At 39.6% G+C, this 16,569-nt stretch overlaps 1 protein-coding gene across 3 annotated transcripts; it reads right to left on the reverse strand.

Annotated features, from left to right (window-relative positions):
* Positions 1 to 2: 2 nt before the first annotated feature.
* Positions 3 to 16,118, reverse strand: LOC133126166 (titin). Of its 3 annotated transcripts, none has more exons than XM_061238080.1 (19): positions 15,774 to 16,118; positions 13,714 to 15,154; positions 12,460 to 12,642; positions 11,866 to 12,250; positions 11,598 to 11,710; positions 11,251 to 11,276; positions 9,461 to 9,501; positions 8,326 to 8,461; positions 7,690 to 7,849; positions 7,077 to 7,200; positions 6,832 to 6,866; positions 6,666 to 6,729; positions 4,420 to 4,454; positions 3,150 to 3,213; positions 2,568 to 2,660; positions 2,369 to 2,385; positions 1,963 to 1,996; positions 1,689 to 1,774; positions 3 to 1,309 (listed from the first exon to the last, which is right to left on the reverse strand). In XM_061238080.1, the coding sequence occupies exons 1-19, from the start codon at positions 15,780 to 15,782 to the stop codon at positions 1,296 to 1,298; spliced, it is 3,060 nt and encodes a 1,019-aa protein (XP_061094064.1). In that variant the 5' UTR covers positions 15,783 to 16,118; the 3' UTR covers positions 3 to 1,295. The 3 variants fall into 3 exon arrangements, with proteins under 3 accessions (XP_061094064.1, XP_061094063.1, XP_061094061.1); XM_061238079.1 differs by having other exon boundaries at positions 1,689 to 1,771; positions 3,150 to 3,216; XM_061238077.1 differs by having other exon boundaries at positions 3,150 to 3,216.
* Positions 16,119 to 16,569: the final 451 nt, after the last annotated feature.

Below are 16,569 nucleotides of genomic sequence, written 5' to 3' on the forward strand. Positions count from 1 at the left end.
GCTTATTGTCTATGGCATTTATTGCATTCACATTCATAGGACTTTTCATTTTGCCAGTGTATTATATAGCTAACAACACTCAAACTTAACCAAAGCAGTGGGGATCTAGTAAGACCCAAGTCAAGTTTAATGAGCTATAGCTTAGCGACAAACAGAAATAACAAACAGTCATTCAAGATAATAGAGTATACATCAGTTGATTGTCAGACTTGAGTTGACAAAATAGATCAAGGAATGCTCAAACTTGCCAGAGACCATCTTTTATCTTCAGTTCTCCTTTCACATCTATATGCAACTATATCACAGACACATACAATCACTGATGTGTTGCTCATTGTTTCTCAAGGCATTTTCACATTTAGTTAGACAGGAAGTGCCCTTATAAAATGAAGATATTTATTATTTGTAAGAGAACATACAGAAACATACTGGTATGTATATACTATATTTTTGCACAAATAGAAAGACAAATATATTGCCACACATGGCACTATATCATAAACATTTTATCCCCATAATACTAGTAATAAGTTCAAAGAACCTCCATTATACTTGTTTTGTATACTGCAGAGTAAACATTCACTCAGTAAAGACACTTTAATATATCAAAGGTATAATACAACAGGAACTTGTGTTGGTAGAGATGTAACAACTTAACAATAGATTGTTTTTTTTGGTTTTGTATGTTATTAAGAAAATAAGTCCAACTCAAGAATTCCACCATCAACACTATTCTGCCAATGGAGGCATCTGCGCTTATGATCTCTGTAACGTAATGCATTTGCAATCTTTGAACCAGTGAAGCAACTGTTGTCACTGACTATACTTAAGTTTCAAACATCATAAAGACCTTTTAGCCCCTATTATTACATTTCATTATTACTATAATCACGGTTTCGATCGTTTCTCTACTTTCCCTCAAATCCAAACTGGATCCAAACAGTTCTTGACCTGAAGGTGAAAGGATTTTCAATTTACTTTAATCACACATCACACAGTTCACCACAGGCACTCGCTGACAAATGCACAATTCCATCCGATGACCTTGAGAGGGCCTGGTCCTTTATGCGGCTGGCTGGTCACCACTCATCAAAAGCTTTATTACTAACCCAAACGTTTAAAACAAACACAAGTTGTTTCTCATTCTTCATCAGCGCAGCTCAAGCGAGGCTTACTTGGTAAATATCTCATTCTCCCAGATGAATTATACCGTTCTCCAACCTGGAACTCTGTCAGCAACAGTCGTATATGGCTGGCCACATGGGGGCCTCGTGAAGAAGTCCAATTTCCAGTGTTCATTCCACGCCAACTGTGGGAACCAAGTAAAATAAATATACGTGGATGTGTGAATACAAGGCTATATTGACTGTTTCTGAAAGATTCAACAGATACCACAAGCATACTGCAAAGAATCCTACACTGAATCTGAAGTCTTTGCCATTATGACTAAGCAGAAGAGTTTATTTTCTGGGCTGGCAGTCCTGGGACGTTATGTCAATCACATGTGCAGTGTAGCTTTTATTGCCAAAGCCACATTAATACAGACTTGCCCAAACACAAATTAATATAATAATTCCGTTTATTATGTAAGAACCAGTTTATCAGACATGAGAAAAAGCACTCGGTGTGTGCAAAGCAGTGTGTAAGCAACGGCACTGGCAGTGAAAAAGACCGACAGACACACATACTCGTGGGCAGGCTGGGTAGATCATCCACGCTGTCTGCATACAGTTCTGGTGGAGGAAGGATCTCCATGACATCCTCCTGCTCGCTGCTTGAGAGAACAAGAGCGCACAGTCACTCTCCCACCAAGCCCAGGAATGTGCAGCAGCTCATTAGGATCCAGTGCACCTTGCGACATTTTTTTAACAGGAAGAACAAGCTGCGCCAGTCCGACCACAGCGAGCGGGAGGCGTTTACCCACCATCCAGTTATGCGCAAACGTATTCAGGGAATACTTACGGGTAGCTCGACTCCTCCACAGGACACAACAGGCCTATGCACCGAGGGGAAAAACAAATGGAATATTTTCATCTTGCGCAATTTGTCTGCTCATTATTTATTTAACACTCGAACAGGCTTTTCTGACAAACACTATTCAACAGAATGATTCCAAAAGCACAACAGCAACTAAGTGGTACTGAGGATCTATTTTACAATAAATTATAGCAGTCGTAGTGCTGTCTCGATGCCTCAGTTGCGTCCTTATTCATGGTAGCTTGTAGTGTATATGTTCCAGCCCTCAGGCCAACTGTGAAATGGTGCTGGTGGAGTTGCATGTCTTCTTAAGTATTACAGAACTACATTGTAGCTTTAAAGAGCAAAGCACCACACGGCTGTGCTACATTTATATTATGCATTCACTTACTGGGTGCTTCTTCAGTTCTTCAGTCCGAGGGGGGTGGGGGAAGAGAGAGACAATAAATCAGCCACATAATCCTAGGAGGACTGAATATTTGTTCAATACAGTTTCAATAATTACATTATTATACACCAGCAACCTACCTTATTGTTGTATTTAATTATAAAATGATAGAATAATGTGATAATCATAAAGGCCATCATACCCTGCTGTAGTAATATTTTCGATCTCAGTTTCAGTGGTTCCTCTTGGCTGCCGGAAGAAGGTTGCCAGTTTCTGAAGTGCTTCATGTTTCGCGCTGTGTAAAAAAAATAGTGTAAAATACATTGTTAAATAAAACAGAAGCAAATCAGTCTTGGATATTACATCTGTCAAAACTGTTAAATGTTAGAAAAGAACATATTATTTATCTGATATGTAGATTATTTTCTCCCAGGCTGTGACACTTTTACAACACAGTAGATGAGAGACTGTGTTGACTGCATAATCATAATCAATTAAGTAACAGGACTCAATTAGAACGTCCAGCATATAACAATTTCCATGAATCAAGGAGGAGCTGTGAATCATTCTGTGAATTCCAGTGTACACCATCTGCCAGAACTGAGCACAATTGTTAGCTCTTTTAAACTGAACTAACTTTTTTTAAGTATATATTGACTTTTTCTTTTTCAGGGCGGTCAACTATGAAACTTAATTGAGAATCCGACCTATCACTGTAATCAATGCTGCAGAAATCATCTTGGAAATAGCTGTGATCATATAGAGAAATAAAAATATTACTCACTGCATATTGTTACCATCCGAGCTGCCATCATCAACAGTGTGCTGAAGGTCTGTGTGGTCACTCACTGCTAGGGCAAGAGGCAGAGAATTTTACTTTGAGTGAAAGCTTTAAATTCTGATAATGCTTGCAATATATTCCTTAAAATACTGTGTTTTCAACACTGTAGACAAAACAAAAAAAAAAAGCCTGTAAATAATTACAAAGATGTTCCATAAAAATAAATATTTAAATCATGCAAGCAAAAATATGACTAGCTTTACAATACTGTACATAGCACAGTTAGCCATAAAATACTGTATAAAATGTCCAATCCAGATTCATTAGATTTGCCTTGCAGCAATTACTCCTTGCATCAATTTAAAATATTGACAATAAGCCATTTTATATTGATGGTTTAAGTCAGAAATGTTGCAACCGCATCTTCCAGCTTTAATCAGAAACAAATTGCACGGTATTGTCCAATTCCTAAAGTCCACAAGCATGTATCATTTTATGCTATTGAAACTCTTCTATCCTGCTGAGTTTGCAGTAAGAGCGTCTGCCATTTCAGAAAGAGGACAAGTGTTGGTAGACAGGAGGAAAGCGGGAGTCGGGTATACATAACAGTTTCTTGGAGATAATAAACCTGATAAAATGGCAGAATGCCGTGTTTAGCTGTGGATAAATGTATAAACTGGAACCCATTCTGGTTCTTTTCCATTAATAATGGCAGAACCAAAAACACCACTATCCCTTCGTTTCCATGTCATTAAGGTGATGCATGAATGGAAACTGCTTTAATCTTAACGTGTGTGGTGGTAAGCAGCTTTAATACAATGTAGTGGGAAAACAGGCAATTGTTACTCATAGGCAATTATAGCATTTATAGATGCCATTGCATTGACTAATTTGCTGACATCAGTATTATCCCAATCATGGCAGTCTCCCAATTGTCAGCAAGAAGACTGGGATTACAATTTCAGACATGACTCATTAAGGTGACAGTAAATGTAAAAGTATTTAGACAGCCAGACACTAAGCAGTTTCATGTATACCCAATTTTCCCTCTGCCATCCCCGACGTCCCTCTGCGGCTGTAATTTGGCTGCGAAACAGCAAACAGAATCGGTGTGTAGGATTATAATTAAAGTGACTATTCGGATACTGTAGCATCATGGGCTAATAAAGTAGCGCATTTAGCTACTGGACCATGCTGACTTGGCCAACTGGAGGGTCCTGCTGGACTGAGCCAGCTTGGTGTAGAACAATTTACACTTAAGACTTTTACTTACACATATCAACCATTGGGGCAGTCTGACCATTTCCCCTGAAAATTGCAAATGAATGACACAAATGACATAGGCATGAATTAAAGCAGCACACACAATGCATGCATACACACCCACCCACCCACACACACACACAGTATAATACAGGTAAATGCAAAAGAATTGGGATAGTGAGTTATTTTTGTTTTAGCTCTGTACTCCAGCACATTGCATGTGAAATAAAGCAATGTACGTATGAGGTTAAAGTTCAGACTGTCATCTTTAGTGTAATTTGCAAGTAGTTACATCTATGTCAGGTGAAACATAGGAATTAAAGCTCTTTATACATTCCCCCCATTTTGGGGGACCAAAAGTAATCGAACAATTATTTGCATAATTGCATTATTAATTCATGCACAAGTAGGCTAACACAAAAGGTCTAGAGTGAATTCTAGGTGTAGAATTTTCATTTGGAGTTTGGCTCTCAACATGAGGACCAGATAAGTGTCAATGCCAGAAAACCATCATGAGACTACAAAATCTGAATGAATTCAGGGACATATTGAAATCACTGGGTGTTAAAATCAACCATTTGATACATTGCTAGGAAGCAAGATCGCACTGGAGAGTTTGGCAAACAACCTGGTACACCTCAGAAGACTACTGTAGTGGATGACTGAACAATAAGTGAAAAAGCAACACCAGTCGAACAGGTCAAGAACACGCTCCAGGATGTAGGCACAGATGAAGAGCAACACCAGCATTGCCTCAGAGGGTTCAGTGCATGATGCAAGCCACGTCTAAGCCTCAAGAACAGAATGTCAAGATTACGGTTTCCCAGAAAGTAAATTAAAAAAGAAAACTAGAGTTCTGGAACAAAGGCTTACAGACATGAGACGAGTATTAACCTGGAATAAAGTGATGAAAGTGTGGAGAACCTAAAGAGCTGCTCATGATCCAAAGCACCCCCCACATCTGTGAAACATGGTGGAGGTAGTGTTATGGCTTGGGCATTATGGCTGCTCACTTGTCTTCACTGATGGGATTGCTGACAACAGCAGCAGGTTGAATTCAGAATTGTACAGAAACATCTGAAGAAGTATCTTCTCAGATCCAACCAAAATGCCTCAAAACGGACGCCACTTGCAACAAGACAATAAAAAACATACATACATACTGCCAATGCAAGCAAAGAATGTATCAGACCCAAACAAAGAATGTTCTTGACTGGCTAAGTCAGTCACTTGAATCAAACTGAACATGCCTTTCACTTACTGAAGGCAACACGCTCAAATAACTAACAGGGACTGAAGATGGCTGTAGTACAGGCCTGGCAGAGCATCACCAGGGATGACAATCAGCATCTGATGATGTCTGTAGGTCACAGACTTCAGGCAGTTATCAAAGGAAGACTCAAAGGATTTGCAACCAAGGACTAAATATCAACTAAGTACACCAGCTTGTTAATGCAAATATTTAATCAGCCAATCATGTAGCAGCAACTAAATGCATAAAAACATGCAGGTTCAGCTGTTTTCAAATGACAATGGGGGAAGAAATGTGATCTAAGTAACTTTGATCGTAGAATGATTGTTGGTGCCAGACAGGGTGGTTTGAATATCTCAGACATATCTCAGCTGATCCCCTGGAATTTTCACTAGAGTTTGTAGAGAATGGTGGAAAAACAGGTGTGCAAAACAGCTTGTTAATGAGAGGCCAGACCTCTGGCGTCAAACCTTAAGTGGACAGGCCACAGCAATCAAAACAAATAAGTATAATGAAATACCTAATAAAGTGCTCCCTGAGTGTATATGTATAAAAGGCAGTAATTTGTACATTCATTCACCCAAAATGGATGCGAGTACTCTCAAATTAAAGCTGACAACTGACTTCAATCTCATATTCATTTTTCATAATCATATTCAATGTGCTGGAGTTCTGAGCCAAAACAACAAAAATTGCATTGCAGTCTGAGTAGACTACTTTCACATTTCACTGTATATGCAAACCATATAACACATACTATACATACTGTTGAGAGCTGTCAGTGGCTCATTTCCTTCCATGTTTTTGTCTCCATTTTATACTTTAAAGAGGAATACTCCCGAGTAATCCCCTGAATCTCATCAAATAACATATTTAAGCAAGCAATCCCATCCTCCACCCGCTATGCTTTAACGCCACCCAGAAATGTCCAGCAATAACAGAGCAGACAGTGTGATTCCAGAAGATTCCATAACTACATCAAGACTGTCCTTTCTTTTACTCACATGTTTTCTGTGGGAGACAAAGTGTCATCATCATCACAGGTCCATTCCTCACTGTCGTCTGTAACTGAAGAACAAACAGCCATTCAGGTGCATATGCTCTCAAAACACTTTCAAAGCTTGGAATACAAAATGGAAATTTATGTAAGTAAAATGTTACAAAACATACAGCTGCAAGCAGAAAGCGGGTAGTGATTAGACGACCTGCAAAAAAGGAAAACATTTATTAACAACTCGATAATGTAATAAAGTACTTCATATTTTGTTCTGGCATTTTGGAGTTCCACTAAATTTGGAATTGACTGCAAAATATGCCATTACGTACAGGAACAGAATAAATTGTAATGTATTTGGGACATAACAGCCATCGTGTCATTTTACAGAGAAACTGAGCATAAGTGGCCTCCTGGTTACCTGCTGCCCGTACTGACGGTCTCCGCCTCAGTCGCAGTGCTGCGACCTGCAGCCTGGGCCTTCTTCCCCAACTCCAGCATCTCCTTGATATCCAGCTCTACACTTTTCACAGAGATGTACCCATCTGCAAGAGCACCAACAACCATGAAGGCATGTACCCATTTGCAAGAGCACCAACAACCATGAAGGCATGTACCCATCTGCAAGAGCACCAACAACCATGAAGGCATGTACCCATCTGCAAGAGCACCAACAACTATGAAGTCATGTACCCATCTGCAAGAGCACCAACAACCATGAAGGCATGTACCCATCTGCCAATCTGCAAGAGCACCAACAACCATGAAGGCATGTACCCATCTGCAAGAGCACCAACAACCATGAAGGCATGTACCCATCTGCCCATCTGCAAGAGCACCAACAACCATGAAGGCATGTACCCATCTGCAAGAGCACCAACAACCATGAAAGCAGGCCCTCAATTACGATGAAAAAGTCAACAAACTGTAGCTTTCTTATGATAATTAGATGTTATTGCTTTCTGCACATACTTTTGGAAATATTACATGGAATCACTGTGCTGCGATATCATGAAGATTGATAACCAACTCACACTTGCTGGTGCTGTCCCTGGCCAGCCATTTCCCTTTGGGACAGTCGGTGGTTCGGATAATGCTGATAATGTCCCCGGTCTTTACGGGCAGGTCGTTCTTACGGCCCTTGCTTGGTAAAATAACTTTGGCCTCGTACATGGCGTCCTCCTGCCCTGTGATCTGGTGGGACACAGAGAATGGCAGACCAGCAGGTAACACGAGAACACAAACTGTATTCACTGTAACTTACAGGTTACAAAAAAATATAAGGCACTTTGTGTTAAGAGCAAAATCCTTGGCCTAATCCACATTAAATTACTTAAGCTACTTTCCTTCTTGATTATAAATCAATGCAGACTTTCATAAGAAAGGATCTTTGAAAGGCTACATTTTTCGATTGGCTTGCAATGAAAAACTACGCCTACAACCCTAAGCTTTCATGTTAGTCCCAGAGGAATGCACTCCTGTCGGTCGCCCCCGCCGTGTCTGAGCTGATGAGCCAATGGTAATGTACAAACAGGACTAAGCACAGGTCAGAACAACAACAAACAAATCCAAAGAGACTCGTTCCACAGGAACAGTGCAGCCAGTTTGGTCAACGGTTTGATCTTTTGCTACATACAATTCATTTCATTTGTCCTTCAATGCAAACTTACTTTGAACTTCTTTTTCATTTCATTTTCTTTCTTCTCCCTCTCTTTCTGCTCTTTCTTCTCTTTCTCCAGACGTTGCTTCTCTTTCTTCTTCAGCTCTTTGTCATCATGAGCCTCTGGGCTTACCTTTCGTTCATTTCTGTAACAACTCAAACATACACCTCGTTTTTAGAACCCCACCATATTAACTGCAGAATCAGAGGGACATCAATTAACATTGAAAGAAATAAAGGGCTATGAACAAGGGCGGGTTGTTTTCTTCTCCAATATGATAAAGATATGATTTACTGCTGTCGACTGAGAGTAATATGTCACATGTCATCTGCATGAGAGAAAAATGCTAAGAAATCATTCTTCGTATGTATTCAGGCATAGTGTGCCGTTCACAAGAAATGTCAAATGATTTGGATTCCTTTTGTTTGACATTCCTCTGTCACACCAGATGTAGAGAGCAGAAAATTGTTAAGAAACACCAGGAAGTCAGCTAGCATTCCTACTTTAACTTGCCACATTTCAAAATCTTGGTAAAAAGTTTATTATCTTTTCTGTTTAGACAAAACTAAAATGTTGGCATTATTTGTTGATGGTAATGATGTCGTACATTAATACCCAACCTCCTACAAAAATGATACAGTGCCCTGCACAATGTTTGGGACAAAGACCCATCATATTTATTTGCCTTTGTACTCCACAATTTGAGAATTGTAATACAAATAAATCACATGATTAAAGTGCAGATTGACAGATGTTAATGAAGAACATTTTTATAAGTCATGGAATGCAAAGGATATGGAACAAAATAATAAGCATGACTGCTTTCATGTACATAACACTGCTGTGTCCCAAACATTTTGGTGCCCTGAAACGAGGTGGACTATCTCATTTCTACATGGTGAAACCAAAATGTATAAAAATACACTTTATTCAAATCTGACAATGTGCATTAACCACATGTGATTTTTCTTTATTGCAAATCTCAAATTGTGGAGTACAAAAATAATGGGTCCCAAACATTATGGAGGCTACTGTACATCTGGACATTATGATCCCGTCAGAGCTATTTATTTGCAGTCTTCTTTTGACTGGTTCTGAGAGTTACCGAAAGTCACAAGAAATATAGGTTCAAGTTCTGACATACCGTGGATTAAAGAACCACGAACTCCGGTGAGACTCTTCACTCTGTGAACAAAAACAATAATAAAAAAATGTATAAGACCAATTTGTCTGATAAGCACACTCGCTGTTAATCTATGGAGTGATAAGTGACTACTGCTAAAGGATGGTGCATGGAAGGTCTGGTTTACACTGGTTTAAAATTCACTTGGAATGGACACATATCAGAAGCAGATCCGAACCGAACATTCCCCAGTATGGTCTTTTGAGTTTGTACACTAATAACAAAATGGATTCATTCATTCAGGAGCCAAAGGCAGATATAATTACCATTAATTAGCTTGAGTCAAACACTGGACTAAGAGATTCTTTTCAATGAACTTGATCAGCGTTTTCCCTCTACTAGTTCTACTTCTCTCTCAACACAATTTCCTTATCATCCATACCAAAGTTTGTCTTTTAATCATTTTAAAACTTTAATTAGCTGCAGCACTCATGTGTGCTTTGCATCTAAACATTTACTTTGAAACGTGAAGGTTAGTCCAAATACAGCAGACTGAGAACTTTGAACTGCAGGGTTTCGGACTCAATGGGTATGTAAGGAAGTATTGTACATACTGCGCCTTTTCAAGTCCCTTATTACCGTTGATGCAAAAAATCAAACAGAAACCAAAAAAAGTACTTGCTATCAAAATACTAACAAAAAGGTAATACAAAAGGATACTACAAAGGGGTAAGTGCTAATGCTAACAAAATGTGACAAAATCAAGCATTTGTAATATGATAACAGGGGGAAAACTAATGTAAACCGTTCAACAGTCTTAAATAAGATGGTTACTAGAAAGGAGATATATCTGTACAAAAATTGGATGTATAAAAATATTAATTACTGGATTACTGGGCTAATAAGATCCTGTTTGCAATTACCACTTAAAGTACTGGTTATTAACTTAAACTTAAAATACCGCAGCAAAATTAATGTTGCCCACTTAATTAAGGCTACAGCCAAGAAAGCACACAATTGCAATTAAAAAAGGACTCTTTGTCCTCTATGGTTGGACCTTTTGTGCAGTGATCAGTATACATTTTCAAAAACCAATAAACAAAGTTTAAAATAAAGTGTTAATGTTCTTTCAATTGGTGTGTATACACATCACTTTCAAAGTACACCAGGATCTTGTTACATGCCATCATATGGCACATATATTTTGTGTCTCCATTTCAGGGATTATCACTGAGTCTTTGGGACACATCTCCACTTTGCTTCAAATTACCCAATTACATTGCCAGATCCGTTTTGGACAACAGTTTCATCAGGAGTCATCTGTTTGATGTACATCCCCCTTAAACCTCACCACAGCAGCCAAGGGATAGAAATGTAGGGGTAACAGAGGCCAAACTCCAAATTGAAATAAGAAAAGCATTAGCATGGCTTAATGCTTCATTGGTTGGTAAATCATTTGTGTACCTCACTAAAAGGAATAATCTATTTGGCTAACATATGGGTTAGAATTTCATTACTATTTTAATAGTTTCATGTTCCCATCGTACACTGCTCATTTTCTCAGTTTTGTCTCATTGGATTTTGTAATTGCATGTTGATAAGTGGCAGAAAAGAGACTGGGACACCTCACCACAAAAAAAAGACTGAACAGATTACAGACAGGCGGTGCTGTACAAGTAGATTCCCACTGTCCTGACCAAGGTCCATAACATATATTGAATGTCTATATTTTATGGACAGGGTGTCACAATTTATTGTGCTGGGGATGTACAGTACAGTTGTGTAAAAGCGAAATTGCAAATGTTATTTACCACTGGCTGGGCATCAGCATAAGGATCTGTAAGATAAGAAACAAAAGGAAAACTCTTTGAAATATCTGTTTGAATGAACATATAAATCAACTTAAATACGTTAGCCTGTTTCCTTAATCATGATAGCAATGTTTAGATAATATTCATCAGTCAATTTCATAAGCATTCATGGAAATTTCTTAGCAAAATTTAAGATAACACAAGCACACATACGTATCCAATTATATAAATCATCCAAATATTGACTACCTTCGATATCTTTGCAATATATACAGTCCTAACCATATACTCTATGGTCCAAGTATGTTTCAATTCTGTTAATTTAAAATCTGATCATTGACTCTTACTTTTTGGAGGTCCTTTGCGTTTCCGACCATTTTGACCTTTTTTTTTGTTAGCAGCCTCCACATCCTCATAAACGTTATCACAGCTTTCATAATGGCCCTCATCCTGTTGGACTCTAAATGCAACAGAACATGGTCATACAGCAGAATAAAGCAGTCACAAGTAAAAAAGGAACATACGGAGTAGAATTAGCAGAGTTAGCAAAGTGACTTCTGACTCCTGACTCCTCGCATTGGGAATTATTAGATGACAGAAAACTAGTGATCTTACCCTGGTTGTGGCTCACTCTCCTTGCAAATGGGTGAATCAGGGGAGTCAGTGACAGTGGTTCCTGGAGCCTCAGCCTCTGGAGTCTCATTTTCTTGAGATCCAAAATCTGGATCCCCAAGATTAACATCCTCTGATTCTGGAGGACCAAGGTCCAGGGCACCACCATTCAGAGCACCAGGATCCAGAGCCTCAGGCTCACCATATTCAACAGCTCCAACTTCATCAGTCAATAAATGTTGGGCATCAAAGTCTGATGTCTCAAAATCTGGAACTTCGGGTGCCTCTAGTTGTGGAACTTCAACAGGAAGTTCAACAGGCTCACACTCAGGAGTGTCAAACTCTGGGACCGAAAATGCTTGATCTGGAAGTGCTGGTGTATCCAGTGCTATGAAAAACACGCAAAAATGGATCAGTATTGGAGGTCATTTAGAGGTCTCAAATGTTGGTGTACTTTGAAAGTGACATGTATATACACCAATGCAACTGGGCAGCAGAGGGATTTTCTTGAACTGTACTCATAACAATCTACTAAGAACTGTGGGGGATTTACATATTTACTTAAGTGCAGTTGTAGAACACTGAAAGTTTAGTTACCGTTCTCCACATAAGCTTCTGGAGCTGTGGCCTGGTACGGACCAAGATCCACAGATGGGGGTCTTGCAGGCTTCTCTGGAGGAGGGCCCAATGACTCCAAGTCTGGGAGAAATTGTCTTGGAGGAGGAATTATTTCCTCCATCCCCTGTTCTACACTGCCTTCCAAAGAAGATGAGGGCTCCCCTTGAGCAGCAGAAATAAGTGGTTACACAATGGGAAAACATTTCAACTGTTATGTTAGCTCAGTAGAGAGCAGTGTAAAGATTCACACTTTGCAGAAAATATTCATGTTCAGTTACAGTGGGGAAGCATGGTTGTACATGCTTTGTTCTAGATCTGAAGTGACTCATATGCAACACTAAGTCTACAGGCAGCTACATTTCTCAAATTCCAAAAAAGGAAAAAGCCTTTAAATCCTCAATTTAACATTTTTACATATAGTGATATACATATATAAAAAACAGTGAGTATTCCTGTGTACAGTGACTATGCCTCAATATTGATTTTTGTGAAGGAACAGGTTACGTGCTTTTCAGGACAACACATAAATAGTGAGAATAAACAGACAGGTACACAAAAACTAGTTAATTATTTTGTGAGCTATGCTGGTTATAAACTAAGATGGCTCCAATGTGCATTTCTCCAAATCATTCATGGGATTATCTATCTCCTTGAAACATGACACAATTACTTTAACTCACAATCATCCTGACAATGACAGAAATCTAGGTGTACACAACCACAATGGCATGTATTAAATAACTAAAATACCAGAGCTTCCATCAAGATGGAAAGTTTTTTCTAGTAGAATGCCAGCCATGCTGTTTGTCTCTTTCTATAACCCTTGTGAATTATCCTTTTTCCACAGATCAGCCAAAATCTGATAACAGTGCAGCCATGGTGTTACGCTATCTCTTGAGAAAATTGAGTATATAAAAACTTCATGAATATCTTCTCTGCATGATTTAAGAATTGCTCACCCATCTAAACATTATGGTTAAGATTCAACAAAAATATGACCATCATTTAATTCATATAATCATATAATCATATAATTTCCATATTCAAAATGCTGCATGTTTATCAGCTAAGCCGGAATCAGAAAATTGTTTGTACATTAGAACTGGTGCAGCTTTTTTGCAAAGCACAAAGACTACTCTGTTCTAATAACAGGTATGCAGGCTAGTATTATATGCTGAACTGGTAACGTGAGTGGAATGTGGTCAAAGCATGGACTATTCAGTTACAACTTACTAGGAGATGAGCCATCACGCTTATTGTCTGGAGAAACAGATGCTGCGGAGGGTACACGTCCAATTAGATCCTCATAGTCTATGGGGGGCAGTTCCGGGCACAGACGGCTGGGGGTCACTTCACCAGACTGATCCCCATTGACAGGGGAAGCGCTCTTCGGTCTGGCCTGCTGCAGTGAATTAAAGGGTGAGAATTTCCTCTTCGCATTTTCAAGAGCGTTCAGAACACGCTGATCACAAGGCGGGGTCCTGCTCCCTGTGGACACTTCATCAGCCCTCTCATCTCCTGAAGGTGGAGGGTCCTGCATCTCTATACTTAAAGACTGGGGCTCAGAACACAAGTCCACCTCATGTGGAACATTCTCATTATCCAGTTTTGGGGCCTTGTCATCAATCTCCTCAGCTCCCATTGGTGGTGGTATTAGTACCCCATCAATCTCATCAGCTCCCAGTGGTGGTGGTATCAGTACCCCATCAATGATGAGGGGAATGTCAGTGATGTTGAGGGAACCTTCACTAATGCTGGGAAGATTTTCACTGATGCTGGTGGGACCCAGAATAGTGTTGGTTGGATCCTCACTGGTTTCTACAGGACTCTCACTGATGCTAGTGGGACCCTCACTGGTAATGGCAAGAGACTCACTATCATTGGCCAGACTCTCACTGGTGTCGATGGGACCCTCACTAATGTTGACGGGACTCTCACTGTGGATGACAGGACTTTCAGCGGTGTTGATGGGACCCTCGTCGATGATGACTGGACTCTCACTGGCATTGGCGGGACCCTCATTGGTGTTGACTGCACTCTCGATGGCATTGGCGGGACCCTCATTGGTGTTGACTGCACTCTCGATGGCATTGGCGGGACCCTCGTTGATGTTGACTGGACCCTCGCTGGCATTGGCGAGATCCTCGCTGGTGTTGGAGGGACCCTCACTGGTGTTGGAGGGACCCGTATTGATTTGTGTAGATTCTTTTCCAGACTTTGAGAATTTTTTAAAGGCGAGAAAACCCTTTTTCTTGGGTTGGACACTTTTTGGTGGAGGAGCTGGATTTGATTTAGTTACCACAGGAACTGCTGGTAGCACAAGGGGCAATTTTCTGTCTTTGAAAGCTTGCTTGACTACATCTCCTTCTTTCTTCTGTTGATGGTCCAGCATTTCCATGTTAAAGTTTGAATCTCTAACAGGGGGTTTAGTGGGTACAACAGGGAGGGGCCTCTTTGCCTCTGATCCAGTCTTAGCATCTTTAAAGACCACTCTGGGTATGACTGGATTCTTGTTTTCCACGGCTACATTGATGGAGCTCAGAAGGGAAACTCGAGCACCAGGAGGGGGGATGAGTTTTGGCTTCTCTGGAATGGCAGGTTTGTTCTTCATCTGTCTCAAAGCAGCCTCTTCCTGAAACTTGGCCCTTAGGGCTTTAAAGTCCAATGAACCCTCCTGTGGACATTGAAAAAAATAATAATCTTAATAGACATTCTTCATACAGGAACATTTTTTTCAAATTTCATTCTGCCAGTAGTGTGAATATTTGTTTAAAAGAATTTGTTCAATCATACATCTGTTACATCTGGTTTATAATATTCAAATCCCCAATCATGATTGATCCTAGAAATTCATTCACTTCAGATGTAGGCCTATATGATCGAACTTCAATTAAGTAATCAGTAGCATATATGCAAATATTCTGATTATATACTTACAAACATGCATACATGCACACATACATAAAGTCCTTTGGCAACCAAATAAATAGTGTTTAGCGATTATTTTCCCTCACAGTAAATAGCAGGTCTTCAGAATTCTTCAATTTAAGAATCAAGACAAACAATTCCTGAGTTCAGACACATGACACGCATTCTGCGTCATCAATCAAACAATGATCAGTATTCGTCTTGCGAAAGAGCTCAATATATTTTTTTATTGTACGATATTGTTAACAAAAACATGGCAAACGCAGTCGTAGAATTAATGGTATATGTTCGAAGGGTTTAAAAGTCTGATTCAAATCTGTAACTTGAACTTGATAGCGTCACAAAATTCAAACCGTGTTTCCTACCTGCTCCATTGTGCGTGTCGTCGTATCGCCTTAATGAAACGATATCAGCACTGTGTTGTGATTTGCCTACATTTTAGTGAAAATCATACTTGTTTGTTTGACTTTTCATGTCAGTCGTCGCAAAGAAGAAATAATCCAATGTTTTGTTCTACGGTATCTCCTTGGGAAACACTCCTTTAGAAACTACTCCGGGAAGGAAAATGCATTGAGAACACGAGCGCGCACGTTCTGTTGCTCACTCAGAGGCGTCTGCGAAGGTTTCGGTCTTGAAATAAAGTTTGAAACGAATATTCATGCACTGTGAGTCGGTCCGTCTTGTTTAACAAGTCTCACCGTTCTCCAGTAAGGCACAGAGTCATCAACAGAAGCTGACAGATTTCATTCACCAAGAATGCGGTCCGTCGGGTACGGAATGTAGCAGTCTCAGAAGATAAAAAAAAAAACGTTTTAGACTAAAAAGTAGTAGGCTACGCATTTCTTCTTCTGATTATTGTTGATCTTGTATTTATCTTCTCAATAATACATTTAAAATCTCATAAATTCATGAGATAACGTGTACATAAGTAGCCTACAGTGTGATAAAAACATGTTTTACCTACCAGAAAGCAGGAATTAGTTCATTTGGATGGAGATTCATTAGGCTAAGGTACTGGCTTTGGGGGAAAAAAACCTAAAGAACTTTGCACTGGGATTAAAATGCTGTGATTTTACTTACAGCTGTGGGTCAAAGTGGCAATAATGCAACAATAACACTGCAGGGAGGAATTGAATGGAATCAGTTTCAATTTCGCCATCC

This window comes from Conger conger, chromosome 4 (genome assembly GCF_963514075.1).
Source record: "Conger conger chromosome 4, fConCon1.1, whole genome shotgun sequence".
NCBI classification, from domain to species: domain Eukaryota; kingdom Metazoa; phylum Chordata; class Actinopteri; order Anguilliformes; family Congridae; genus Conger; species Conger conger.

What these genes read in the sequence shown, in the direction of transcription:
- LOC133126166 (XM_061238077.1), bottom strand. An exon ending in ACGCAAAGGACCTCCAAAAA is followed by an intron (nt 11,277 to 11,597) that starts GTAAGAGTCAAT and finishes CTTATCTTACAG; the next exon opens with ATCCTTATGCTGATGCCCAG. An exon ending in ATGCTGATGCCCAGCCAGTG is followed by an intron (nt 9,502 to 11,250) that starts GTAAATAACATT and finishes TTTTGTTCACAG; the next exon opens with AGTGAAGAGTCTCACCGGAG.